The following is a 27177-nucleotide window of genomic DNA, read 5'->3' as shown; positions in this document are numbered from 1 at the left end:
TTTGCAAAAAGGGAAAGAAAGAAATGTGACGAGTCAATCGAAACCAACCTAAAAAAAATAGAAGAAGTGAAGCTGCAAATGTAGAAACCACCAGGGATCTGAGTGAAATTTAATTGGGTAAAACCGCCAGTACTGGATTATAAAACAAAAATAACTTTCAACTGCCGAGCAGAAGCCACACTTTACACAAAACTCCAGGCAAAAAATCATGAACTGTGAAATTTTCCAGCTGAAAGAACTGGTACGTTTTCGCTTTCCTTTGATATTGATTATGTAGTGAATTTTGACTTCGACCTCCATTGTAGTTTTGACTTTGCAATGATTTCGATTGAAGGATGTGAATCAATTTGAGATACGAGAAGTTCTACGATGTGAGTTATCTACTTGAATTTGCAGCTCTGTTTTGTAATTATTCTGATTTCTTTTGATTATACATCCAATTAATCCGCCATTATTTCCAGTTTATTGTGTTTGCGAGTAACAATATTATTGCAATTAGGCCATTAATATGCGTAAATTTCGATAAGTTCATGTCATGGCGTGTTTGACTAAGAAGTTTCATCTGTGATCTCCTCAGATTTGTTTCACATTATTTAATTTTATTGTATAACTGATAAATTATAGTATAACCTAGTCGCTAGACCTAGAAAAATTCTGGAATTGTGCCTTGATTATTTCCGTTGAAGTTGGAAGTTTATTTGTGGCTGTGAAAGAGAGTCGAGAGGAGAGAAAACTACTGTTCTTGATGATCAAACCAAAGGAAAGTTATTAGATACTCTTATTGTGACAAAATTAGGAAAATATTACTACATACTAGTATAACTCTATAGCATTTATCATATAACTGCAGTAATTCACTTGACATGGTCACGAAACTAAAGCGTGGGAGAAAATCATAAACGTTATGAATACAAATACTTTGGTTTCCTAGACCAGCCTAATAGAAAATATGAGTAATTTAACAAATACATTAGAATCATATACCGGCGAGTTGCCTTAGGTAAGATCTCTAACAGTACAAAATCTAGAGACTGAAGTTGAATGTTTAACTTCAGGACGTAGCTGAAGAGAGTGTTTACGTTGTGTTTGGTCACCATTCTACAAGATAACGTTATGGACAAAATTTGGGGTTGGGTGAGGGGTAGGCTTCGGTTTCTGATTGGTCTCATATATTTATATTGCAATCCTAGAATTCATAATGCTTTTTTATTGTACTAAGGATCCCTTGTGTAGCTCTGTACTAAAGAATAGAAAGGTGAAAATGTCTGCAGGCATTTTTCATACAATCGTGTTTCATAGAGCATTAGGTTTGGTGCAGCCAAAGGAGATTGATTTGGAACTTTTTGACATTACATATGTAAGTAATTTCTTAGCTTTCAAAAAACTAGGTTGAATGTATTTATCTCTTTCTTTCTGTTTCTTACTATTTAGGTTGGTACTGTCCCTCCCCCCCTTCCCCCGGTCGTCCTCCTTAGTGTTGTGTATGGATCAGGAGCGTACACAAGAACTTTTGTAAGCGGTGTCAAAATTTATAGAAAAATGAGAATAATAACTATAATTATCATACTTCTAGACAAGAAATAGTCTTAGTCTATTGGCTTTGTTGAGTACTAAGTAGAAAAAGGCCATGAGTTCAGTTCTACTTCATCACAATTTTTAACCATAGAGGCTCTTTCAAATATTTGCAAAAACAATGTGCTAGTTGAGGTTCGAACCTCGAAACTCTTAGAGCAAAATCAAACACATAACTAATGTGGTAAGAGACAAATTATGTCAATTGATATCATTTTTTTCTACTTATCCGTTTCCTCACAGTATTAATACTTATATTTAGTAAAATACTTCAACGAAGCGGTGTCGCGTGACACCAGTTCGTTAAACGTGCATCTTCCTATGGTATGGATCAATTGTTGGTAGCAACTAGTGGTGGCAAAATTGTTAAAAGAAAATAGTTATCCACTCATATTATCCATTTAAAAATGAGTTGGATAATGAACTTTTTTAAAACGGGTCAAATATGGATAAGAACCGTATTATCTACTTAGAAAATGGATAACCAATGGATAACTAATGAGTTTAACTTTTATATTTGTAAAGCCTCAAATTGAGGGTTACTTAACTTTGGGAGACTAGCAATTCTTCTAAAAGTGATCATGCCATGGATAATATGGATATCCATATTATCCGCCGGTTAACCCGTTTTTTATCTGTATTAAATATGGGCTGAGTCAGATAATTTATCCGTTTTCGCATTACCCGTTTTCGACCCATCCATATCCGACCCAACCTCTCCGTTTGCCACCCCTAGTAGTAACAAAGAATCTGGAACATGTGTTCCCAGGAGTCTTGATTGATTTAAAGATGTGTCAGATGAAGTTATGCACTTTGAAAAGGAATGGACCACTTCTATGCTCTTGGTATAATAGGTTTTTCACATAAATGTTGCTTTATGATGCTGATACTTGAGTCGGTGCAATTTCTTTCCGTTGTGTTTTCGATAAAAAGTTTGCTTTTCTCTCCCCCCTGAGATTCCCTACGTATTATGATCTTATTGTAGAATCAAAGTGGCAAATGTTGTAAGCATCTCCATTGCAAGTTTTGTTGATGCTTAATTAGGATAAAGAACTAATCCAGTATAGTTGGTTCGTCATAATCAAAGGACATGCCATCTATTAACAATACTACAGATATCTTCCTTTTCATTTCTGTCTTTGTTTCCTTATGGCTATTTTCTGAAAATTTTGAAGTGTTCTGTAATTTTTCCCCCGAAAATTTTGAATGGAGTGTCGAAGCAAATCATTGAACTTCTGCTGTTGGTTGAGTTAATGTTTTGATGCTGAAAAAATGTTGATTACATCTACTCTGTTCTTTTAAAATTTCATAGACAAGAATCAACTAACTATGAAATGTGAATCCATTTCTGTTAGTTCACTTATTCATTAGATTCTTTTTTGCACAGATAAGATTTTATGAACTCTGTGGGGACTATAATTAATTGAATTCTAATGTAACTAAGCTTCTAAGAAAGCAGATGTTAATAACGACTGAGTAAGATTTAAGATGATACAAACTTAAAGTGAAGTTAAACTAACTACTGCCTAATATGGACAATGTCAATTAAAACACACTAAAACTAAGACAAGAAGTTGGTGTATAGTCAGAACTAGAGTGGTGTCCTTCGAATTGTGTCAATCTGAGGTGATCTCAGTGTAATAAGTGATTGTTTTTTCAGTTTTAAGTCTTTCTCCTTTTTCTCCATTTGTGGGGGGGGGAGGGGGGGGTGGGTCTATTCCAAGATATTGCCAATATTTAGTGACGTGATTTTTAGTTTCTTCTTGTTTTCATGTTAAATTAAGCAGGTGCAGTGTGGTGATGTTGAAGTTGAGAGGAAAATTGATGAGAAGACTACCCAGTTCATCGATAGGGTGGAGAAGCACCCCAACAGGAAACACCAGGTTTGTGGTAACTTGTCTGTTTGGGTGGTAACTTGTCTGTCTTGGCCTCAATATTCTTTTCAATTTTTTCTTTTTTACTTCTCTATTTATCTCTGTTTTTCTTTAAATGTGCGTATTCCTCCTGAGATTTTCTAATGATATCTTAGAGTCTTTTATTTCGTATTATTTTACTTCCAAAACAGGCTGTATATTACTTCTGTTATGCCTTCTTACTCATAGAGTTTTTGCAACTTAATTGCTGTTGGATTTAGTAGTGGCTAATGGAATTTCCTATTGGAATGTCAAAATGATGCAGATCTCCTTGTCCTTCTATGAAGTAAAAAACAAACAGGCCACATGGTTCACAAACAAAGTTGAACGTCACTACTGGGAACACTGGTATGTAAATTTGAGTGTGGCTCATCATCCAAAAGCAGATTCTGGCAAGTCTCATCACCCCAAAGTTGTTAACCCGGGAGGTACTATCTTGTCTTTATTTCTTTGCCTTCTAGTTTCACAAATGCTTCAGTTTTTACATTTTTGAAGGAGTTATAACCTTCTTGGTCTATCTATTATCACAGAGAGTGCATCTGAGGAGAGGAATGCTCAGCGCTCAGGACTGGAATCATCTCTTCGTGAAGTTCTGTTTCAGATTATCAAATTTGGAAATGAAAAGGACCATATTCCCTCAGTACCGAATATTGAAGGTGCCTCGTTTCCGTTTGAAATCACTATCTCAAGGTAATTTTCCTTGTTTGTCTAAGTTACCAACATTGACTTATTTTTGGTAGTTATCTCTGGTCAAGGAAAATGCTTTTGCTAAGTTTGACTGTGCAAGCTATTATGTGGGCTATACATAAAGTTGTGACTGTTGAGTTCACTGCTGTAGCACTTCTGTTTTCTTACATTTGTTTGTTTCTAATTAGCGTTGATAGGAATTATGACTATGATACAGATGTTACTAGCATGAATATTTCTTCCAGAAATTATAACTTGCCTATTGTTTTAAAGACCTTTGTGACTAGCTTCTTCGATATCCTTGACCTTTTCTCCAAAAATCTCCTGACCCCTTAAAGATAGTTTCACGGGGACAAAGATTTATGAGTTCAATATCAGTTCCCTCTTTAACCCCCCCACCCACCCAAATAGAGAGGAAAATAAAGTGGAAATATCAGCTTTGTTGAAATTATCTCATCTTTTGTTCCATGTAATCTTCGTGTTCCTCTTCTCCTAGTTTTACCTTGAATAGATATCACACCACTTCTTAGATGAGTCAGTTTTTCATTAAGGTAAACTGCATGACCAATTTTGGGCTTTCAATTTACCTTCTGTAGTTGTAATCTTATGTTTTTCATATGTTCTCATCTATACATCTTAAGATGTGCAACTGTGCTATATTTTGTTCATCCACCTATACATCTTTAGGCTGGCAATCGTGCTACGTTTTGTTTATAGTTCTATGCTCTAGAGGCTTAAGTGAATCAGCATATAAAGATACATTCGTTTAGGATATATAGAGCATTCGGGCTTCAGTTCATAGCTTCAATACTTGCTATGATGCCTTGTGTGAATCAAACACACCAGGGTTCAGTTATCTTCTTTATATTTAATAGTTTTTATTGACTTACTTCCTCTTGCCGCAATTTGGATTTTTTTGGGGACCCAAATATTTAGAGACTTTGTTCCTTTTGCTATTTTTTGCCGAAATCTAAAAGTCAGATCGCAAATTACATCACAAAACATGTGGAAATTAGCCATCAATGACTACTGAGGTTCCAAACAAGGCCCTAGATCGCTGGATTGACTCAATCCTGTGGATAGTATGATATGGTGTTACTACATTTTTACTCTTATATTGAAACTATCCTCGACTTTGTGTTTGCCACAATTACAGAGACAACTTATCTAGTTGATGAAACTGTGGTGTATGTTATTCTCTCCTGACAACCGTCCTCATTGTAATCAAGAAGTCTTGTTATCCTCATTCCTCAAACAATGTTGGTGTAAATAGAAATTAGAAGATCGACTTAGTAAAAATATAGTGACAATGTGACATCTTATCAAGACTTTGATTTAAGCTACTTGTGGGAAGTCAAAAGTACTTTTGGAGGCTAGATGCAGTTTGTGTACTGGTGATAAACTAGTGGAAAGTTGAGTTCAATTGAAGCGGACACATAAACGCAATTTTTTTTTTTGTGTAAAGAATTATAAAGATGATTCCAATCTAGCTAAGTTATGTATTGCCTTCTTTTAGTTCATCAGATTCTGCTTTTGGGATGGAAATGCTCAAAAGAATGCTCCAGACAGGGCATCCAAACATGCTCAGCTGACTGGCAGTGCCGTAAAGGGGGGACTGATTCTCTTTTTCTTCTTGGTTGGTGAGGTACAATGCTTGTCATCGGATGCCTGACAATATGAATAATCTGGCCAAAAGTTGTAAATGGGAGGCTTCAGACGACTAACACAACTGAATGAAATGAAAAACTATATGCACATACCATACTTGCCTAAATTACAGTTGTTCTCCTTTCTCGTATTACTTACTATTTCTCTGTATGTACTTACTCTCAGATTAGCTATGGCGTAAAGAAATCAATACATGATGAAACTTTAATCACATTTTGCTAGTGTTGCAAAATGCTCTCTCTTTGTCCTTTGTGGTATTTCTCGTTTTCTTAATTATTTTACTGTTTGTTTTTCCTATCGCAAATGCCCTTTGGTCGAAATGCAAAATGGATCTTTCATGCTTGTTAACTGCACCAAAATAATCGAAATGCAAAACGGATCTTTGACTTCTTTTAGAGCTGCTCATCCCGGTCGGCCTGCCAAAAGTCTGCTTTTCTGCAACCAAAATGTTTGGAATTCCTAGAGGTCCTAGAGTAGTTAATCTGACCTCTGTAGGCTAGCTCTGGAGGCTAAATAAGTGGATTCTGCAATTATTTTAGTTATTTACCTATTTATTGCTAGTATCAGATAGCTTTGGGGCTACTTGTTTGGAGACAAATGTGGATAGCTATACTGGGAAACCAACCGGACCAGTGAAGCTAAGTTTGCGCGTTGAAAGCATATATTTGCCCTATGTGTCTACTTCATTTCATCCTGCTCGGACATCCGATGACCCAAAATCTGACTTGGAACGGTGAATACATAGCTGGTATGTAACATCCTCCCAAACTCACATGACTTGCCTACTCATTTATATGTCCCTGATTTTCTTGCCCTTAAATGAGTCATAGCCACAGCGGCTCATATCAAGAATGCCGATTTGCTATGTCTGCTTACTGTAACAAAAACCTGGACGAAAGTACAAACGATAATCATTGTAAGATGGCAATTCCTAGTACTGAAAGACGAATTAAAATTAATGGAGTGAAGTTTGAAGCAGCCAATTGTTCTAGTTCATTGACTGTATTCACTCAAAAGGAAATTTCATTCAGATTTATATGATCAATCAATTGGAGAACTATCATTTATTGGTTCCGTCTGCAGTTCATCACAACGATTCTGATGAATTCGCGCTCATGGGACTATTAACGATATACAATATTCGACTAAGGAAATCGCGAATTCACCAACATCAATTCGGCTGACTCACATTACATGCAAGCCACTCTTAATTACAGAGATTGCCCAGCAGAGGTTTTTTAGCCGTAACAATTAGTATACTATTAGGCCTTGGGTTTGATTTGTTAACAACGTATAGATTTTTCATAATATGTTACAATCGATTAAACTGCGGTGATGGTATAACAATCTTTACACGACGAGTAAATTGTTACTCTCCATATGACGACATGGATTTCTAGTTCTATTTACTTTAAAAAATCACATGGCAATCACTACTGTTACACTGATCGACATGATGACCCCTTAAATAGAGTTATATAGTCTACTAAAACGTGCTTGCGTGAGGACAAGGGGCGACAAAAAATGAACTGGTACCGTAATAAAGACGAGCAAGCTACGTGTCTTCAGTTTCTAAAACTTTTCCTTCTGAGTGCACTGGTACTGTTGAAGCCCATATGCAAGTTCGATCGAATTCAATAACTAATAGTGTATTTACGTTAAATTTTTTTATTAAATATTTATAAATATTAAATATAAAAATTAATTATTAATACTTAAAGTTGTCGTTTTAAATTTTAGAACTCATAAAAAGAATTTTGTTTATAGTATACAAATAGCTAGGGGTGCAACTGAAAGAGATTTTCTTACGTGTAAGTAAGTTTTTATTTATTTATTTATGGCAAACGTACTTATAATTGTTTCATTTATAGGTGGACACTAGTACGGTAGCACCCCAATTGCCCCAAGTTATGAACTCTATGGCACAAAATTTTGTTTATAGCTAGGGAGGCAACTGAAATACATATATAAATTACTTCGTTTGGCTGAGAGACCATGGATTTATGTGCTTCATAATCTGGACTATAAATCTGCCTTTGCATGTAAGTAATTTTTTTTTATGGCAAACGTACTTATAATTGTTTCATTTATAGGTGGACACTTGCCATGTGACTAGTAGGTCACAACATCGAGCCGTAAAAATAACCTCTTGCTAAAATGTAGGGTAAGGCTGTGTACAATAGACTCTTATGGTCCGACCCTTCTCAGAACCTTGCGCATAGCAGAAGCTTAGTGCACCGGACTGCCCTTATAGGTGAACACTAGTACGGTAGTACCCCAAGTGCTTCAATCTTGCGGTCACTAAAGTTATGCCTTACCAACACAAAAGCTGCGACATTGGCTATTAGTATTATTTACCCCTAAAATGAGTAACAATTAAATTTGTACGTTGTTTAAAGGATACGTGATTTAATTTAACACGAATGATCTAATAACAATAAATAATTAAATTAAAGGAAAACAAAACGATCAAACCAAACGTGGAACAATTAAGCTTGACTTTAAGTTTAAACGCTGAGACCAGTTCCGATCGAGCCCTCGAGATGAGTTTGGTTGCAGCTGAAGAAATGAATAGCTGAATAACACTTTGAACAACAGTTAGAAAATAAAAATTAACTTTATTGCTTTGATATGTATGTCAACAGTGGTTGAAAAGAGAAATGGTTCTCCCATTTGTATAGTAGGGAAGTTTCAATCCTAGTGCAAGTCTAAGTAAGGTAAAAACCCTTCTCTTCTAGTAAAACATGACCCGCAGTTGATATCGGACGAGTTTCACGTCGTAATAATCGGTTGATGGCGGATATTTCGGCCCCTCGTCCGTCCTCTCTAACCGTCTACCCTTTAGCCATGATTCTGTGTTTTGCTTGAGCTTGATTCTTCCTATGTTTGGCCATGTTCAATTTTTGGTGCGTCATTTGTCCCCTAGGGCTCTGATATCTGGGAGCCCCCGGCTTTATCTGAGCCTGCATCGAACCACGTTGTCTCTCATTTCATCATTGGAAAATCGAGAATAACTTTATCTCTAATATTACCCGTACACATATAGTCCCCTCACTTTTCGGAATGTAGATTTATAGGAACTACGAGAAGTGATTAATTGACCCCGGTTCCTTCTTCCGTATGCTATAAGCAAGTTGACAAGCCGCCGAAATGTCCTATCAGTCGCGTCGTTCTGACTTCGGGCACGTGTCAACTGCTAGTTGACCATCCTCAGTAGGTATCGAATGCAAAACTTCACGCATTCATTATTTTTTCCCTTTAAAAACTCCGGTTTCCTTTTTTCACCTTTTTACTTTCTAATTTCGAACTTTCTTGAGTTACCCTCGAATTTTCTATCTGTTCATCAATCCTTGACATCTTCATAAGTAGTTCTTTACATCTTCATACCTTCATCTCTTTTCTTCAAACCTTCATACTTCACTTTCAAACCTTCATACCGGATCTTCAAATCTTAATACCAGATCTTTAAACCCTCATATTTCCAGATTAAGATGGCCAAGACTTCAAAGTCGGTTCCTCAAAACATGCACTTTCGACATCTACCTCTGCCACAGGTGCCGAGGCAACCCTTCCAGTAGTAGCCTCGGAACCTCCTCTCACAGATTTTATCCCCGGAGGCTGCTCCATAGACAACAACTTCAAGGTCGAAAAAGTCTCCAAACAAGGAGACCGAGGTGAGGCATGGAGGTACATATGCTCCATCACCAAGGAGACGCTCCAAGTGGTTCGAGCGGACTGAAAATGGGAAGGTAAAGACATATTCCTAGTCCCTAAGAGGATATCACGATGCACGTGGAAGGGTACTTAAGTGTTTACATGTACCGCTTCACGTTTAGCTCGGTGGACACAGTGATCCTCGATTTTTGTCAGAGAAATGAAATCTGCCTCGGGCAAATCCACCCGTCTTTTTAGAGCATCGCGACCCTTCTCCTCGACTTCGCCAACAACACATAGGAGCCTCGGTTCACTGTTGACCATTTGCTCCGAGTATACAACCCCCGGATCTTTCGAGGGGGGTTAATCAAGCTCGCTGTCGGGCAAAGAAGGCTCCCTTCTCGTGCATAGACGAGGATAGGGAACGAGGCTAGCAGGGGAGGTTTGTTCGGATAAATATTGAAGATCTCATTCCCTCTAAGTTTCTGCCGTTCCCCGAGAAATGGAACTCAAAATGTAAGTCCACCACCTCTTAAGTTGACAAAGTACTCTTTTGAATTTACTCCTCTTTCTCATTATTCGTTTATTCTAATATGCAGCTGTCACCCGAGTCCCCAATGTAGTCCCTCATTTTAGGGAGTGGATTGAGGGCTTCTGCAAATAACATACATATTTCTAGCGTGACTGGCACAAGCCTTCCAAAGGCAAATGGGAGGCTCGTTCTCATGGTGAGTGTCCCCCTACTGCCGATTGAACTCCCATTTTATCTTATTATTTTGACTAATTCTATTCCTTTCACTAGTTTGCCCAAAACCACCAAACTTTGGGCAATTACCAAGGCCGTGGCCTCGCTTTCGTCCGAAAAACCCTCGGTTTCACTTCAGCCTACTGCCGAAGCCGCTGAGGAGAAAATAAAGAGGATGAAAAGGTCTCCTGACTCCTCGGACGCTCCTGCCGAGGCCAAGAAGAAAATGATCATAGTCAGGGTTAGAAAAAGCACCAAGAAAAGTTCTCATGCCAGGGTCCCTATCCCGATCCCTGATGCTCTTTATTAGCTCAGGGGCTTCCTTGTCATACTAATTGCACTGGTATTATCACAAAAGATAGGGATACAACCTATATCAATTCCAAAGTCCATTAATTACTGTTTGATCTATAATGTACAATTGAGCACAACATGAGGCAGCAATAACATACTCAGTTTCAGCAGTAGATATGCCATAAAATTTTGCTTTTTAGTAGCCCAAGACACAAGACACGAGACAAGAAAGTGTGCTATACCTGAGGTGCTCTTTCTATCCATAAGAAAACCTGCATAATCAGCATCCACATATCCTACTAAGTTAAAATTACTACCTTTTGGATACCATAGACAAAGGTCAGTGGTGCCTTTTAGGTAACTCAAGATCCTCTTGACAACAGTCAAGTGAGACTCCTTTAGATTTGCCTGAAAACTAGCATAAAGGCCTACACTGAAAACAATGTCAGGTCTACTAGCAGTGAGATATAACAAAGAGCCAATCATTCCCCTATACAACTTCTGATCAATAGATGAACCGGGTTCATCTACATCCAATTTTGTGGTTGTTTATATAAGAGTGTCAATTTATTTGGAATCTTGCATTTTAAACCTTTTAAGCAACTCTTTTACATACTTCTGCCAATGGATCATAGTTCCATTTAAATTTTGTTTATTTTGTAAGCCTAAAAAGAAATTAAGCTCACCAATCATTCTCATTCCAAATTCACTCCCCATTAGTTTAGCAAATTCTTTACTTAACTTATTAGTATTGCTCCAAAGATTATATCATCAACATATATCTGAACTACCGAGAGATCTTTACCTTTTTCTTTCAAGAATAAAGTATTATCAATTTTACCTCTTTTGTAGCTTTGCTCAAGCAAGAAATTTGATAATCTTTCATACCATGCTCTTGGAGCCTGTTTGAGCCCATAAAGTGCTTTGTCAAGCTTGTACACATGATCAGGACATTCCTTGCTTTCAAAACCCGGAGGTTGCTTGACAAACACTTCTTCCTTTAGATAGCCATTGAGGAAGGCACTCTTGACATCCATCTGATTGAGAATGAATTCCATATAAGCAGCAAAGGCTATAAGGAGTCGAATTGCCTCAAATCTTGCAACTAGAGAAAATGTCTCATCATAGTCTATGCCCTCCTCTTGACTATATCATTGAACCGCCAATCTTGCCTTATTCCTTGTAACTGTTCCATCTTCGTCAAGTTTGTTTCTGAAGCCCCATTTTGTTCCAATTACTGATATGTCCTTGGGTCTTGGTACCAGATGCCAAACTTGACTTCTCTTAAATTGGTTGAGTTCATCTTGCATTGCATTCACCCAGTCTGCATCCTGCAAAGCCTCAACAACACTTTTAGGTTCCATAAGAGTTAAAAAAGCATCAAAAGCACAAAGATTCTTCAAAGAAGATCTTGTTTTGATTCCAGAGGTTGGATCAATAATTATGTTTTCAATGGGATGAGAACTTTAATACTTGTAAGGTTTCACAACCAGCTGGTTTCCCTTAGATGTTTCTTCAATGTTTTTTTACTGAGGAACAAGTTCATGGACAGGTTCCCTAGAGGTTTGAGGATCAGTTCCTCTTTGTTCAGTTCCCCATGTCAAGTTGCCCTGGGAGGAAGGACCTGTTCCATCACCTATTCCTTCCTCTGGTGCAACTTCAGTCTGGGATGTGGTTTCATTTGTGTTTCTTACCAACCCAATTGCTTCATCATCATGTTCCTGCCTCTCAGAAAGAAATTTAGTTTCATCAAAAATCACATGTATACTTTCTTCTACACACATAATTCTTTTGTTATAAATCTTATAAGCTTTACTATGTGAAGAATACTCCCTCATCACTTCTAGGATCAAACTTACCCAGGGAGTCTTTACCATTATTGTGCACAAAACACTTACATCCAAATGCCCTAAGATGGGATATATTTGGCTTTCTCACTTTAAGTAACTCATAGGGAGTTTTCTCAACAAGAGGTCTAGTCATGCACCTATTTATGATGTATCATGCAGTGTTCACAGCTTCTTCCCAAAAACTATGGGGTAGTTTACTAGAAAGAAGCATAGTCCTAGCCATTTCTTTCAATGTCCTATTCTTTCTTTCAACTACTCCTTTTTGTTGTAGAGTCCTAGGAGCATAAAAGTTATGATTTATGCCATGATCATCACAAAATTCAGCAAATTTAACATTCTCAAATTAAGTACCATGATCAGACCTAATTGATGCAAGTTGATTACCTAGTTGTTTCTGAGTTTTTCTAACAAAAGAAGTGAACATGTCAAATGCTTCACCTTTAGATGTTAGAATAGTGTCCAAGTAAACCTAGAATAATCATCAACAAGCACCATAACATATCTCTTACCACCTCTGCACAATGTTCTCATTGGTCCACAAAGATCCATATGGACCAGTTCCATCGTCCTGGCGATGCTTACAATTTTCTTGCTTTTGAAAGAGGATCTTACCTGCTTTCCCTTTGCACAAGCCTCACAAATTTTATCTTCCTTGAACTTAATGTTAGGCAGTGCTATCACTAAGTCCTTGGAGACTAGTTTGTTGAGTTGACTTATACTGGCATGTCCAAGTATCTTGTGCCAAATGAGGGGATCATTATCCAATGCACTTAAGCAAGTGAGTTCATTATCTGAAAGTGTGGACAGATCCACAACATATATGTTCTTCATTCTTTTCCCCTGCAAAACTATCTTGTGAATGGTAAGATTAATCATAAAGCATTTTGTAGAGGTGAATGCTACCATATTACTTCTATCACATAATTGTGATACACTTATTAGGCTGTACTTCAGTCCATCTGTCAAGTAGACATTCTCAATAGAGTGAGAATCAGTCTTACCTACCTTTCCAACCCCAATGATCTCACCTTTCTTTCCATTTCCAAAGGAGACATTACCTCATTTAAGGTCCTCAAGTGAAAGGAACTGATTCTTGCTTCCTGTCATGTGCTTTGAGCAACCACTATCCATGTACCATATTTAGATGCTCCCCTTCACTTAGACCTCAGTTTCTTCATCAGATTCTCCAATAGCCATAAGTGATTGTTCATCCTCATCATCATCATCTGAGCTTTCATATGATTTTTCTCCCCAAACAGTGACCATAGCCTTGGTTGAACCTTTGTTGTTGCTTTTCTTGGGTTGAACCTGTTCCTTCTTCCTATTCCTTCGTTCAACTCTTTCCTTCTTCCATTCAATTTCCCACAAAGGACAATTCTTGATGTGGTGATCAGTCTTTCCATACTTGTAACAGCCATCATTAATTTGCTTCTTAGGAGCTTTTGACTTGCTGTAGCTTCGGCTTCTTGAAGAACCCTTTACTCTCCTCAGGTACTTCTTGAAGTCCTTGGTGATCATAGCCATTTCATCATCTTCCAGATCAGAACCTTCAGTGATTATGAGTGCCAAGCTCATTTCCTTCTTAGGCACATCCATCTTCATGGTTTGTCTCCTAAGTTCATAAGCAATGAGATTTCCAATTAATTCATCCAGTGGGAGAGTGGCAATATTCTTTGATTCTTGGATGTCAGTGATTTTGCTCTCCCAAGTGATAGGCAAAACCCTAGTCAGTATCTTCTCGACTCTATCTTCTTCAGGAATAATCCTTCCAAGAAATTTTAGCTCATTTGTCAGTGTAGTGAACCTTGTGTACATTTCTTGAATGGTTTCTTCTTCCTTTATAGCAAAGTTCTCATACTGAGAGTATAATAGAGTTCATTTGGATCTCTTCACCTGAGGTGTTCCTTCGTGAGCCACTTGCAGTGTGTTCCAAATTTGCTTAGCAGTGGTACAACTTTTGATTCTGCTGTACTCATATGGACCAAGTCCACAAACAAGCCATTTCTTGGCTTAAGCATTCTCCCACTTCCTCAAGTCCTCAGCAGTGCAGTCCGCTCTTGTCTTTGGTACATATACTCCTTCAACATTTTTCTTCAAGGTAGCTAGTGGACCATCGGTGACAATGTCCCATAGCTCATAGTCCTCTCCTATAATGTGATCTCTCATCCTGTTTTTCCACTAAGAGTAGTACTGACTATTAAAGAGTGGTGGCCTAGCAGTGGATTGCCCTTCCCAGTTTTCAGGTGGTGCACTCATCTTGATCTTCTCCTAAGGTGTTAGCCTCTTCAAGGATAACATGCTCTAATCCCAATTGATGTTTTATACTTCAATGCCACACAAGGGGGGATGGGGGGGGATGATTTATATGGTGTCTAATTTTTCACGTGCACGGATTATAGAAAGACCTGGTTCTTCTATTTATTCCTTCTACTACTATTGCATAAATAGTAAATACGTAAAGTAAAGAACACAAGTATTTTTATGTGGAAACATCCGGCTCAAAAAGTGAAAAAACCACGACCTACTACTGAGTAGGATTTTCTCCAACATTTCACTAAATCACTAAGCCAAGACAGTATTTATAAAACTCTTTGTAAACCTCAGGATTACTTCTAATCCCGTTGTGGCAATAAACCTCTAACTGTTGCGATAACTTCAAGTTAACTCTAACTTGAATACAATACTCAGAGTACCTAATATAATTGCTTCTAGATAAAGCTGAAAGGTACAACTTGAAGCACCTACTACAACGAAAATATAATAAAAGATAGACACTTGGAATTGGTTCTTCTATCTGGTTCATGTAGCTTCAGGTTCGCACACTTGAATCACACAAGAATTCCTTGCAAAATGCCTTGCTATTTTGCTCTCAACTCACGTTTAACTTCAACGTTTGTGCGTCCCTATAAAAAGAAAACATCCTACAATTTATAGAGTTAGTAGAATAGGAAATAACTAGAGTTCCATTGCTATACTCTTCCTTGGTGGAAGAGTTCTAGTTACTTTCAACTTCTAACTCCTCCCTTATCTAGGATAGAGTTCTCTCGCGTAAGGAGTCCTTCTCCTTATCACTTATGTAATCTTTTCGTTCAGGAGATATCAAATATATCACTTAATTAAGCTTATCTCCTTTACGTGCCTACCTTGTGCTTGAATTCTGCCCGTGTATGTGTTCACTTTGTACGAACCTGGTTCATGCTTGAGTTCCTTTGTCAATCATCAAAACAAACTTCACTTGGGCCAACACCGGTGCACAAGGCATTCCATATTCATGCATGGTCCGGAGAAGTGCCGCACTCCAAGGGGTGTGATGTAGACAACTTATCCTAATGCAAGCATAAATGACTGTTTTCACAACTTAACCAGTAAAGTATAAGTCACATAAAGACAGCTTTATTATTCAAGATTGCTTCAAATGGGTCACATGACAATTAAAGATAATATGACCAGATGTCTCGCTAGATTGACTCTTCCAAATTGGTTTAACTACAGGATCTAAACCAATATTCCACCAGACTACTACGTAATTAGCAATTGCCGCTATGATTGAATATAATTAATAATACATGCTGATATTGTCAACTTTGTCATATTTTCGGATAGTCAGAACTGAAATGCAATGGGAGTTCGGTTGAACCGCTTGTGCCCTAACTCCGCCCCAAAATATATCGTGTTAATATACCTGCGACTATGCTATCCATATATGCCGGCTTCAAGATATATTCTGTGAAATGCATTTCCAGCGAAGAACATGCAATTATACTTGCGAAGTGCACATACCTAAAGAATGAAGCCTAATACTGAAACCAAGAAAAGAAATATGTGAGGAAAACCAAGTATTTCAATGGATTTTTTGTAATAACTTTTATATTTTATATTTTTTTCAAACTTTGCAACATAAATCAGAGTTTAATTTTCGTACATTGACGGCATAAAAAATATTTATACTACTGGATCATTTATTAAAGTAATTATAAGTAAATTTCTATAATAAGTGTAACTGATAATCTGATAAAAATAAAAATTAATCTGATAGCTGTCGCATATCAAAATCCGTTGCTAGTTTAAATAAGCAAATTTATGCAACTTTATTTCATTCGTCGTTGAACCAACCAAATTGACACCTTAATTTTCCTTATTCTAAATCTTAATCAAGGATTATGATTTATTAGAACTTTTAAATATAAATTTGTAAATGATCTCATTTAATTGTTTGATTTTGAAGGGTTTGATTTAAAAGCAGGTCATACGAAAATTGTTTCTTGAATAGCAAAAACAAAATCAATAACTCGATACTATATAAACAATAGCTATTAATTAGCTTCTTGACTTATTTTAATGACATATACCGAGTCTTTAAGCAAACCATTAGATTTGCAAAAAGGGAAAGCAAGAAATGTGACGAGTCAATCGAAACCAACCTAAAAAATAGAGGAAGTGAAGCTGCAAATGTAGAAACCACCAGGGACCTGAGTGAAATTTAATTGGGTAAAACCGCCAGTACTGGATTATAAAACAAAAATAACTTACAACTGCCAAGCAGAAGCCACACTTTACACAAAACTCCAGGCAAAAAATCATGAACTGTGAAATTTTCCAGCTGAAAGAACTGGTACGTTTTCGCTTTCCTTTGATATTGATTATGTAGTGAATTTTGACTTCGACTTCCATTGTAGTTTTGACATTGCAATGATTTCGATTGAAGGATGTGAATCAATTTGAGATACGAGAAGTTCTACGATGTGAGTTATCTACTTGAATTTGCAGCTCTGTTTTGTAATTATTCTAATTTCTTTTGATTATACATCCAATTAATCGGCCATTATTTCCAGTTTATTGTGTTTGCGAGTAACAATATTATTGCAATTAGGTGCCCCAGGCCTAGCTCAAGTGGCAAAGGGTGGTGGATTTGTGTCTTAGGTCACAGGTTCAAGCCCCCACACCATGCAAAGCTAAGCCTGGTATTTAAGTGGAGAAGGGTAGAGGGGCGGGCCCATTATCCACGGAGTTTCGAAGGCTGCGATTTGTCCAAAGGATCGGACCCAGACGGATTTCTCGGTCATCAAAAAAAAAATATTATTGCAATTAGGCCATTAATATGCGTAAATTTCGATAAGTTCATGTCATGGCGTGTTTGACTAAGAAGTTTCATCTGTGATCTCCTCAGATTTGTTTCGCATTATTTAATTTTATTGTATAACTGATGAATTATAGTATAACCTAGTCGCTAGACCTAGAAAAATTCTGGAATTGTGCCTTGATTATTTCCGTTGAAGTTGGAAGTTCATTTGTGGCTGTGAAAGAGAGTCGAGAGGAGAGAAAACTACTGTTCTTGATGATCAAACCAAAGGAAAGTTATTAGATACTCTTATTGTGACAAAATTAGGAAAATATTACTACATACTAGTATAACTCTATAGCATTTATCATATAACTGCAGTAATTCACTTGACATGGTCACGAAACTAAAGCGTGGGAGAAAATCATAAACGTTATGAATACAAATACTTTGGTTTCCTAGACCAGCCTAATAGAAAATATGAGTAATTTAACAAATACATTAGAATCATATACCGGCGAGTTGCCTTAGGTAAGATCTCTAACAGTACAAAATCTAGAGACTGAAGTTGAATGTTTAACTTCAGGACGTAGCTGAAGAGAGTGTTTACGTTGTGTTTGGTCACCATTCTACAAGATAACGTTATGGACAAAATTTGGGGTTGGGTGAGGGGTAGGCTTCGGTTTCTGATTGGTCTCATATATTTATATTGCAATCCTAGAATTCATAATGCTTTTTTATTGTACTAAGGATCCCTTGTGTAGCTCTGTACTAAAGAATAGAAAGGTGAAAATGTCTGCAGGCATTTTTCATACAATCGTGTTTCATAGAGCATTAGGTTTGGTGCAGCCAAAGGAGATTGATTTGGAACTTTTTGACATTACATATGTAAGTAATTTCTTAGCTTTCAAAAAACTAGGTTGAATGTATTTATCTCTTTCTTTCTGTTTCTTACTATTTAGGTTGGTACTGTCCCTCCCCCCCTTCCCCCGGTCGTCCTCCTTAGTGTTGTGTATGGATCAGGAGCGTACACAAGAACTTTTGTAAGCGGTGTCAAAATTTATAGAAAAATGAGAATAATAACTATAATTATCATACTTCTAGACAAGAAATAGTCTTAGTCTATTGGCTTTGTTGAGTACTAAGTAGAAAAAGGCCATGAGTTCAGTTCTACTTCATCACAATTTTTAACCATAGAGGCTCTTTCAAATATTTGCAAAAACAATGTGCTAGTTGAGGTTCGAACCTCGAAACTCTTAGAGCAAAATCAAACACATAACTAATGTGGTAAGAGACAAATTATGTCAATTGATATCATTTTTTTCTACTTATCCGTTTCCTCACAGTATTAATACTTATATTTAGTAAAATACTTCAACGAAGCGGTGTCGCGTGACACCAGTTCGTTAAACGTGCATCTTCCTATGGTATGGATCAATTGTTGGTAGCAACTAGTGGTGGCAAAATTGTTAAAAGAAAATAGTTATCCACTCATATTATCCATTTAAAAATGAGTTGGATAATGAACTTTTTTAAAACGGGTCAAATATGGATAAGAACCGTATTATCTACTTAAAAAATGGATAACCAATGGATAACTAATGAGTTTAACTTTTATATTTGTAAAGCCTCAAATTGAGGGTTACTTAACTTTGGGAGACTAGGAATTCTTCTAAAAGTGATCATGCCATGGATAATATGGATATCCATATTATCCGCCGGTTAACCCGTTTTTTATCTGTATTAAATATGGGCTGAGTCAGATAATTTATCCGTTTTCGCATTACCCGTTTTCGACCCATCCATATCCGACCCAACCTCTCCGTTTGCCACCCCTAGTAGTAACAAAGAATCTGGAACATGTGTTCCCAGGAGTCTTGATTGATTTAAAGATGTGTCAGATGAAGTTATGCACTTTGAAAAGGAATGGACCACTTCTATGCTCTTGGTATAATAGGTTTTTCACATAAATGTTGCTTTATGATGCTGATACTTGAGTCGGTGCAATTTCTTTCCGTTGTGTTTTCGATAAAAAGTTTGCTTTTCTCTCCCCCCTGAGATTCCCTACGTATTATGATCTTATTGTAGAATCAAAGTGGCAAATGTTGTAAGCATCTCCATTGCAAGTTTTGTTGATGCTTAATTAGGATAAAGAACTAATCCAGTATAGTTGGTTCGTCATAATCAAAGGACATGCCATCTATTAACAATACTACAGATATCTTCCTTTTCATTTCTGTCTTTGTTTCCTTATGGCTATTTTCTGAAAATTTTGAAGTGTTCTGTAATTTTTCCCCCGAAAATTTTGAATGGAGTGTCGAAGCAAATCATTGAACTTCTGCTGTTGGTTGAGTTAATGTTTTGATGCTGAAAAAATGTTGATTACATCTACTCTGTTCTTTTAAAATTTCATAGACAAGAATCAACTAACTATGAAATGTGAATCCATTTCTGTTAGTTCACTTATTCATTAGATTCTTTTTTGCACAGATAAGATTTTATGAACTCTGTGGGGACTATAATTAATTGAATTCTAATGTAACTAAGCTTCTAAGAAAGCAGATGTTAATAACGACTGAGTAAGATTTAAGATGATACAAACTTAAAGTGAAGTTAAACTAACTACTGCCTAATATGGACAATGTCAATTAAAACACACTAAAACTAAGACAAGAAGTTGGTGTATAGTCAGAACTAGAGTGGTGTCCTTCGAATTGTGTCAATCTGAGGTGATCTCAGTGTAATAAGTGATTGTTTTTTCAGTTTTAAGTCTTTCTCCTTTTTCTCCATTTGTGGGGGGGGGAGGGGGGGGGTGGGTCTATTCCAAGATATTGCCAATATTTAGTGACGTGATTTTTAGTTTCTTCTTGTTTTCATGTTAAATTAAGCAGGTGCAGTGTGGTGATGTTGAAGTTGAGAGGAAAATTGATGAGAAGACTACCCAGTTCATCGATAGGGTGGAGAAGCACCCCAACAGGAAACACCAGGTTTGTGGTAACTTGTCTGTTTGGGTGGTAACTTGTCTGTCTTGGCCTCAATATTCTTTTCAATTTTTTCTTTTTTACTTCTCTATTTATCTCTGTTTTTCTTTAAATGTGCGTATTCCTCCTGAGATTTTCTAATGATATCTTAGAGTCTTTTATTTCGTATTATTTTACTTCCAAAACAGGCTGTATATTACTTCTGTTATGCCTTCTTACTCATAGAGTTTTTGCAACTTAATTGCTGTTGGATTTAGTAGTGGCTAATGGAATTTCCTATTGGAATGTCAAAATGATGCAGATCTCCTTGTCCTTCTATGAAGTAAAAAACAAACAGGCCACATGGTTCACAAACAAAGTTGAACGTCACTACTGGGAACACTGGTATGTAAATTTGAGTGTGGCTCATCATCCAAAAGCAGATTCTGGCAAGTCTCATCACCCCAAAGTTGTTAACCCGGGAGGTACTATCTTGTCTTTATTTCTTTGCCTTCTAGTTTCACAAATGCTTCAGTTTTTACATTTTTGAAGGAGTTATAACCTTCTTGGTCTATCTATTATCACAGAGAGTGCATCTGAGGAGAGGAATGCTCAGCGCTCAGGACTGGAATCATCTCTTCGTGAAGTTCTGTTTCAGATTATCAAATTTGGAAATGAAAAGGACCATATTCCCTCAGTACCGAATATTGAAGGTGCCTCGTTTCCGTTTGAAATCACTATCTCAAGGTAATTTTCCTTGTTTGTCTAAGTTACCAACATTGACTTATTTTTGGTAGTTATCTCTGGTCAAGGAAAATGCTTTTGCTAAGTTTGACTGTGCAAGCTATTATGTGGGCTATACATAAAGTTGTGACTGTTGAGTTCACTGCTGTAGCACTTCTGTTTTCTTACATTTGTTTGTTTCTAATTAGCGTTGATAGGAATTATGACTATGATACAGATGTTACTAGCATGAATATTTCTTCCAGAAATTATAACTTGCCTATTGTTTTAAAGACCTTTGTGACTAGCTTCTTCGATATCCTTGACCTTTTCTCCAAAAATCTCCTGACCCCTTAAAGATAGTTTCACGGGGACAAAGATTTATGAGTTCAATATCAGTTCCCTCTTTAACCCCCCCACCCACCCAAATAGAGAGGAAAATAAAGTGGAAATATCAGCTTTGTTGAAATTATCTCATCTTTTGTTCCATGTAATCTTCGTGTTCCTCTTCTCCTAGTTTTACCTTGAATAGATATCACACCACTTCTTAGATGAGTCAGTTTTTCATTAAGGTAAACTGCATGACCAATTTTGGGCTTTCAATTTACCTTCTGTAGTTGTAATCTTATGTTTTTCATATGTTCTCATCTATACATCTTAAGATGTGCAACTGTGCTATATTTTGTTCATCCACCTATACATCTTTAGGCTGGCAATCGTGCTACGTTTTGTTTATAGTTCTATGCTCTAGAGGCTTAAGTGAATCAGCATATAAAGATACATTCGTTTAGGATATATAGAGCATTCGGGCTTCAGTTCATAGCTTCAATACTTGCTATGATGCCTTGTGTGAATCAAACACACCAGGGTTCAGTTATCTTCTTTATATTTAATAGTTTTTATTGACTTACTTCCTCTTGCCGCAATTTGGATTTTTTTGGGGACCCAAATATTTAGAGACTTTGTTCCTTTTGCTATTTTTTGCCGAAATCTAAAAGTCAGATCGCAAATTACATCACAAAACATGTGGAAATTAGCCATCAATGACTACTGAGGTTCCAAACAAGGCCCTAGATCGCTGGATTGACTCAATCCTGTGGATAGTATGATATGGTGTTACTACATTTTTACTCTTATATTGAAACTATCCTCGACTTTGTGTTTGCCACAATTACAGAGACAACTTATCTAGTTGATGAAACTGTGGTGTATGTTATTCTCTCCTGACAACCGTCCTCATTGTAATCAAGAAGTCTTGTTATCCTCATTCCTCAAACAATGTTGGTGTAAATAGAAATTAGAAGATCGACTTAGTAAAAATATAGTGACAATGTGACATCTTATCAAGACTTTGATTTAAGCTACTTGTGGGAAGTCAAAAGTACTTTTGGAGGCTAGATGCAGTTTGTGTACTGGTGATAAACTAGTGGAAAGTTGAGTTCAATTGAAGCGGACACATAAACGCAATTTTTTTTTTTGTGTAAAGAATTATAAAGATGATTCCAATCTAGCTAAGTTATGTATTGCCTTCTTTTAGTTCATCAGATTCTGCTTTTGGGATGGAAATGCTCAAAAGAATGCTCCAGACAGGGCATCCAAACATGCTCAGCTGACTGGCAGTGCCGTAAAGGGGGGACTGATTCTCTTTTTCTTCTTGGTTGGTGAGGTACAATGCTTGTCATCGGATGCCTGACAATATGAATAATCTGGCCAAAAGTTGTAAATGGGAGGCTTCAGACGACTAACACAACTGAATGAAATGAAAAACTATATGCACATACCATACTTGCCTAAATTACAGTTGTTCTCCTTTCTCGTATTACTTACTATTTCTCTGTATGTACTTACTCTCAGATTAGCTATGGCGTAAAGAAATCAATACATGATGAAACTTTAATCACATTTTGCTAGTGTTGCAAAATGCTCTCTCTTTGTCCTTTGTGGTATTTCTCGTTTTCTTAATTATTTTACTGTTTGTTTTTCCTATCGCAAATGCCCTTTGGTCGAAATGCAAAATGGATCTTTCATGCTTGTTAACTGCACCAAAATAATCGAAATGCAAAACGGATCTTTGACTTCTTTTAGAGCTGCTCATCCCGGTCGGCCTGCCAAAAGTCTGCTTTTCTGCAACCAAAATGTTTGGAATTCCTAGAGGTCCTAGAGTAGTTAATCTGACCTCTGTAGGCTAGCTCTGGAGGCTAAATAAGTGGATTCTGCAATTATTTTAGTTATTTACCTATTTATTGCTAGTATCAGATAGCTTTGGGGCTACTTGTTTGGAGACAAATGTGGATAGCTATACTGGGAAACCAACCGGACCAGTGAAGCTAAGTTTGCGCGTTGAAAGCATATATTTGCCCTATGTGTCTACTTCATTTCATCCTGCTCGGACATCCGATGACCCAAAATCTGACTTGGAACGGTGAATACATAGCTGGTATGTAACATCCTCCCAAACTCACATGACTTGCCTACTCATTTATATGTCCCTGATTTTCTTGCCCTTAAATGAGTCATAGCCACAGCGGCTCATATCAAGAATGCCGATTTGCTATGTCTGCTTACTGTAACAAAAACCTGGACGAAAGTACAAACGATAATCATTGTAAGATGGCAATTCCTAGTACTGAAAGACGAATTAAAATTAATGGAGTGAAGTTTGAAGCAGCCAATTGTTCTAGTTCATTGACTGTATTCACTCAAAAGGAAATTTCATTCAGATTTATATGATCAATCAATTGGAGAACTATCATTTATTGGTTCCGTCTGCAGTTCATCACAACGATTCTGATGAATTCGCGCTCATGGGACTATTAACGATATACAATATTCGACTAAGGAAATCGCGAATTCACCAACATCAATTCGGCTGACTCACATTACATGCAAGCCACTCTTAATTACAGAGATTGCCCAGCAGAGGTTTTTTAGCCGTAACAATTAGTATACTATTAGGCCTTGGGTTTGATTTGTTAACAACGTATAGATTTTTCATAATATGTTACAATCGATTAAACTGCGGTGATGGTATAACAATCTTTACACGACGAGTAAATTGTTACTCTCCATATGACGACATGGATTTCTAGTTCTATTTACTTTAAAAAATCACATGGCAATCACTACTGTTACACTGATCGACATGATGACCCCTTAAATAGAGTTATATAGTCTACTAAAACGTGCTTGCGTGAGGACAAGGGGCGACAAAAAATGAACTGGTACCGTAATAAAGACGAGCAAGCTACGTGTCTTCAGTTTCTAAAACTTTTCCTTCTGAGTGCACTGGTACTGTTGAAGCCCATATGCAAGTTCGATCGAATTCAATAACTAATAGTGTATTTACGTTAAATTTTTTTATTAAATATTTATAAATATTAAATATAAAAATTAATTATTAATACTTAAAGTTGTCGTTTTAAATTTTAGAACTCATAAAAAGAATTTTGTTTATAGTATACAAATAGCTAGGGGTGCAACTGAAAGAGATTTTCTTACGTGTAAGTAAGTTTTTATTTATTTATTTATGGCAAACGTACTTATAATTGTTTCATTTATAGGTGGACACTAGTACGGTAGCACCCCAATTGCCCCAAGTTATGAACTCTATGGCACAAAATTTTGTTTATAGCTAGGGAGGCAACTGAAATACATATATAAATTACTTCGTTTGGCTGAGAGACCATGGATTTATGTGCTTCATAATCTGGACTATAAATCTGCCTTTGCATGTAAGTAATTTTTTTTTATGGCAAACGTACTTATAATTGTTTCATTTATAGGTGGACACTTGCCATGTGACTAGTAGGTCACAACATCGAGCCGTAAAAATAACCTCTTGCTAAAATGTAGGGTAAGGCTGTGTACAATAGACTCTTATGGTCCGACCCTTCTCAGAACCTTGCGCATAGCAGAAGCTTAGTGCACCGGACTGCCCTTATAGGTGAACACTAGTACGGTAGTACCCCAAGTGCTTCAATCTTGCGGTCACTAAAGTTATGCCTTACCAACACAAAAGCTGCGACATTGGCTATTAGTATTATTTACCCCTAAAATGAGTAACAATTAAATTTGTACGTTGTTTAAAGGATACGTGATTTAATTTAACACGAATGATCTAATAACAATAAATAATTAAATTAAAGGAAAACAAAACGATCAAACCAAACGTGGAACAATTAAGCTTGACTTTAAGTTTAAACGCTGAGACCAGTTCCGATCGAGCCCTCGAGATGAGTTTGGTTGCAGCTGAAGAAATGAATAGCTGAATAACACTTTGAACAACAGTTAGAAAATAAAAATTAACTTTATTGCTTTGATATGTATGTCAACAGTGGTTGAAAAGAGAAATGGTTCTCCCATTTGTATAGTAGGAAAGTTTCAATCCTAGTGCAAGTCTAAGTAAGGTAAAAACCCTTCTCTTCTAGTAAAACATGACCCGCAGTTGATATCGGACGAGTTTCACGTCGTAATAATCGGTTGATGGCGGATATTTCGGCCCCTCGTCCGTCCTCTCTAACCGTCTACCATTTAGCCATGATTCTGTGTTTTGCTTGAGCTTGATTCTTCCTATGTTTGGCCATGTTCAATTTTTGGTGCGTCATTTGTCCCCTAGGGCTCTGATATCTGGGAGCCCCCGGCTTTATCTGAGCCTGCATCGAACCACGTTGTCTCTCATTTCATCATTGGAAAATCGAGAATAACTTTATCTCCAATATTACCCGTACACATATAGTCCCCTCACTTTTCGGAATGTAGATTTATAGGAACTACGAGAAGTGATTAATTGACCCCGGTTCCTTCTTCCGTATGCTATAAGCAAGTTGACAAGCCGCCGAAATGTCCTATCAGTCGCGTCGTTCTGACTTCGGGCACGTGTCAACTGCTAGTTGACCATCCTCAGTAGGTATCGAATGCAAAACTTCACGCATTCATTATTTTTTCCCTTTAAAAACTCCGGTTTCCTTTTTTCACCTTTTTACTTTCTAATTTCGAACTTTCTTGAGTTACCCTCGAATTTTCTATCTGTTCATCAATCCTTGACATCTTCATAAGTAGTTCTTTACATCTTCATACCTTCATCTCTTTTCTTCAAACCTTCATACTTCACTTTCAAACCTTCATACCGGATCTTCAAATCTTAATACCAGATCTTTAAACCCTCATATTTCCAGATTAAGATGGCCAAGACTTCAAAGTCGGTTCCTCAAAACATGCACTTTCGACATCTACCTCTGCCACAGGTGCCGAGGCAACCCTTCCAGTAGTAGCCTCGGAACCTCCTCTCACAGATTTTATCCCCGGAGGCTGCTCCATAGACAACAACTTCAAGGTCGAAAAAGTCTCCAAACAAGGAGACCGAGGTGAGGCATGGAGGTACATATGCTCCATCACCAAGGAGACGCTCCAAGTGGTTCGAGCGGACTGAAAATGGGAAGGTAAAGACATATTCCTAGTCCCTAAGAGGATATCACGATGCACGTGGAAGGGTACTTAAGTGTTTACATGTACCGCTTCACGTTTAGCTCGGTGGACACAGTGATCCTCGATTTTTGTCAGAGAAATGAAATCTGCCTCGGGCAAATCCACCCGTCTTTTTAGAGCATCGCGACCCTTCTCCTCGACTTCGCCAACAACACATAGGAGCCTCGGTTCACTGTTGACCATTTGCTCCGAGTATACAACCCCCGGATCTTTCGAGGGGGGTTAATCAAGCTCGCTGTCGGGCAAAGAAGGCTCCCTTCTCGTGCATAGACGAGGATAGGGAACGAGGCTAGCAGGGGAGGTTTGTTCGGATAAATATTGAAGATCTCATTCCCTCTAAGTTTCTGCCGTTCCCCGAGAAATGGAACTCAAAATGTAAGTCCACCACCTCTTAAGTTGACAAAGTACTCTTTTGAATTTACTCCTCTTTCTCATTATTCGTTTATTCTAATATGCAGCTGTCACCCGAGTCCCCAATGTAGTCCCTCATTTTAGGGAGTGGATTGAGGGCTTCTGCAAATAACATACATATTTCTAGCATGACTGGCACAAGCTTTCCAAAGGCAAA

At 37.2% G+C, this 27177-nt stretch overlaps 3 protein-coding genes across 7 annotated transcripts; 2 read left to right on the top strand and 1 right to left on the bottom strand.

The window, feature by feature from the left end:
• Positions 1-7: 7 nt before the first annotated feature.
• On the top strand, positions 8-6053 carry LOC117277379 (autophagy-related protein 101-like). 3 transcript variants are annotated; one of them, XM_070195987.1, is made up of 7 exons: positions 10-241; positions 335-371; positions 1272-1357; positions 3360-3455; positions 3751-3913; positions 4016-4175; positions 5689-6053. In XM_070195987.1, the coding sequence occupies exons 1-7, from the start codon at positions 209-211 to the stop codon at positions 5762-5764; spliced, it is 651 nt and encodes a 216-aa protein (XP_070052088.1). In that variant the 5' UTR covers positions 10-208; the 3' UTR covers positions 5765-6053. The 3 variants fall into 3 exon arrangements, with proteins under 3 accessions (XP_070052090.1, XP_070052088.1, XP_070052089.1); XM_070195988.1 differs by lacking the exon at positions 10-241 and adding an exon at positions 2342-2417 and having other exon boundaries at positions 320-371; XM_070195989.1 differs by lacking the exons at positions 335-371; positions 1272-1357 and having other exon boundaries at positions 8-241.
• A 4492-nt stretch (positions 6054-10545) lies between these two features.
• Positions 10546-14198, bottom strand: LOC138905456 (uncharacterized). Its single transcript, XM_070193980.1, has 8 exons — positions 13548-14198; positions 12996-13223; positions 12793-12852; positions 12064-12254; positions 11706-11943; positions 11339-11435; positions 10776-11060; positions 10546-10610 (listed from the first exon to the last, which is right to left on the bottom strand). The coding sequence occupies exons 1-8, from the start codon at positions 14196-14198 to the stop codon at positions 10546-10548; spliced, it is 1815 nt and encodes a 604-aa protein (XP_070050081.1).
• Positions 14199-16710: 2512 nt separating this feature from the next.
• Positions 16711-23027, top strand: LOC104098854 (autophagy-related protein 101-like). Of its 3 annotated transcripts, XM_009605685.4 has the most exons (7): positions 16796-16995; positions 17089-17125; positions 18245-18330; positions 20334-20429; positions 20725-20887; positions 20990-21149; positions 22663-23027. In XM_009605685.4, the coding sequence occupies exons 1-7, from the start codon at positions 16963-16965 to the stop codon at positions 22736-22738; spliced, it is 651 nt and encodes a 216-aa protein (XP_009603980.1). In that variant the 5' UTR covers positions 16796-16962; the 3' UTR covers positions 22739-23027. The 3 variants fall into 3 exon arrangements, with proteins under 3 accessions (XP_018627171.1, XP_009603980.1, XP_070052087.1); XM_070195986.1 differs by lacking the exons at positions 16796-16995; positions 17089-17125 and adding an exon at positions 19315-19390; XM_018771655.3 differs by lacking the exons at positions 17089-17125; positions 18245-18330 and having other exon boundaries at positions 16711-16995.
• The last annotated feature ends 4150 nt before the right edge of the window (positions 23028-27177 follow it).

The sequence above is a fragment of the Nicotiana tomentosiformis genome, chromosome 2, assembly GCF_000390325.3.
Source record: "Nicotiana tomentosiformis chromosome 2, ASM39032v3, whole genome shotgun sequence".
In the NCBI taxonomy this organism is placed as follows: Eukaryota; Viridiplantae; Streptophyta; class Magnoliopsida; order Solanales; family Solanaceae; genus Nicotiana; species Nicotiana tomentosiformis.
The sequence above is the reverse complement of the archived record's forward strand: the minus strand, read 5'-3'. Positions and strand labels throughout refer to the sequence as shown.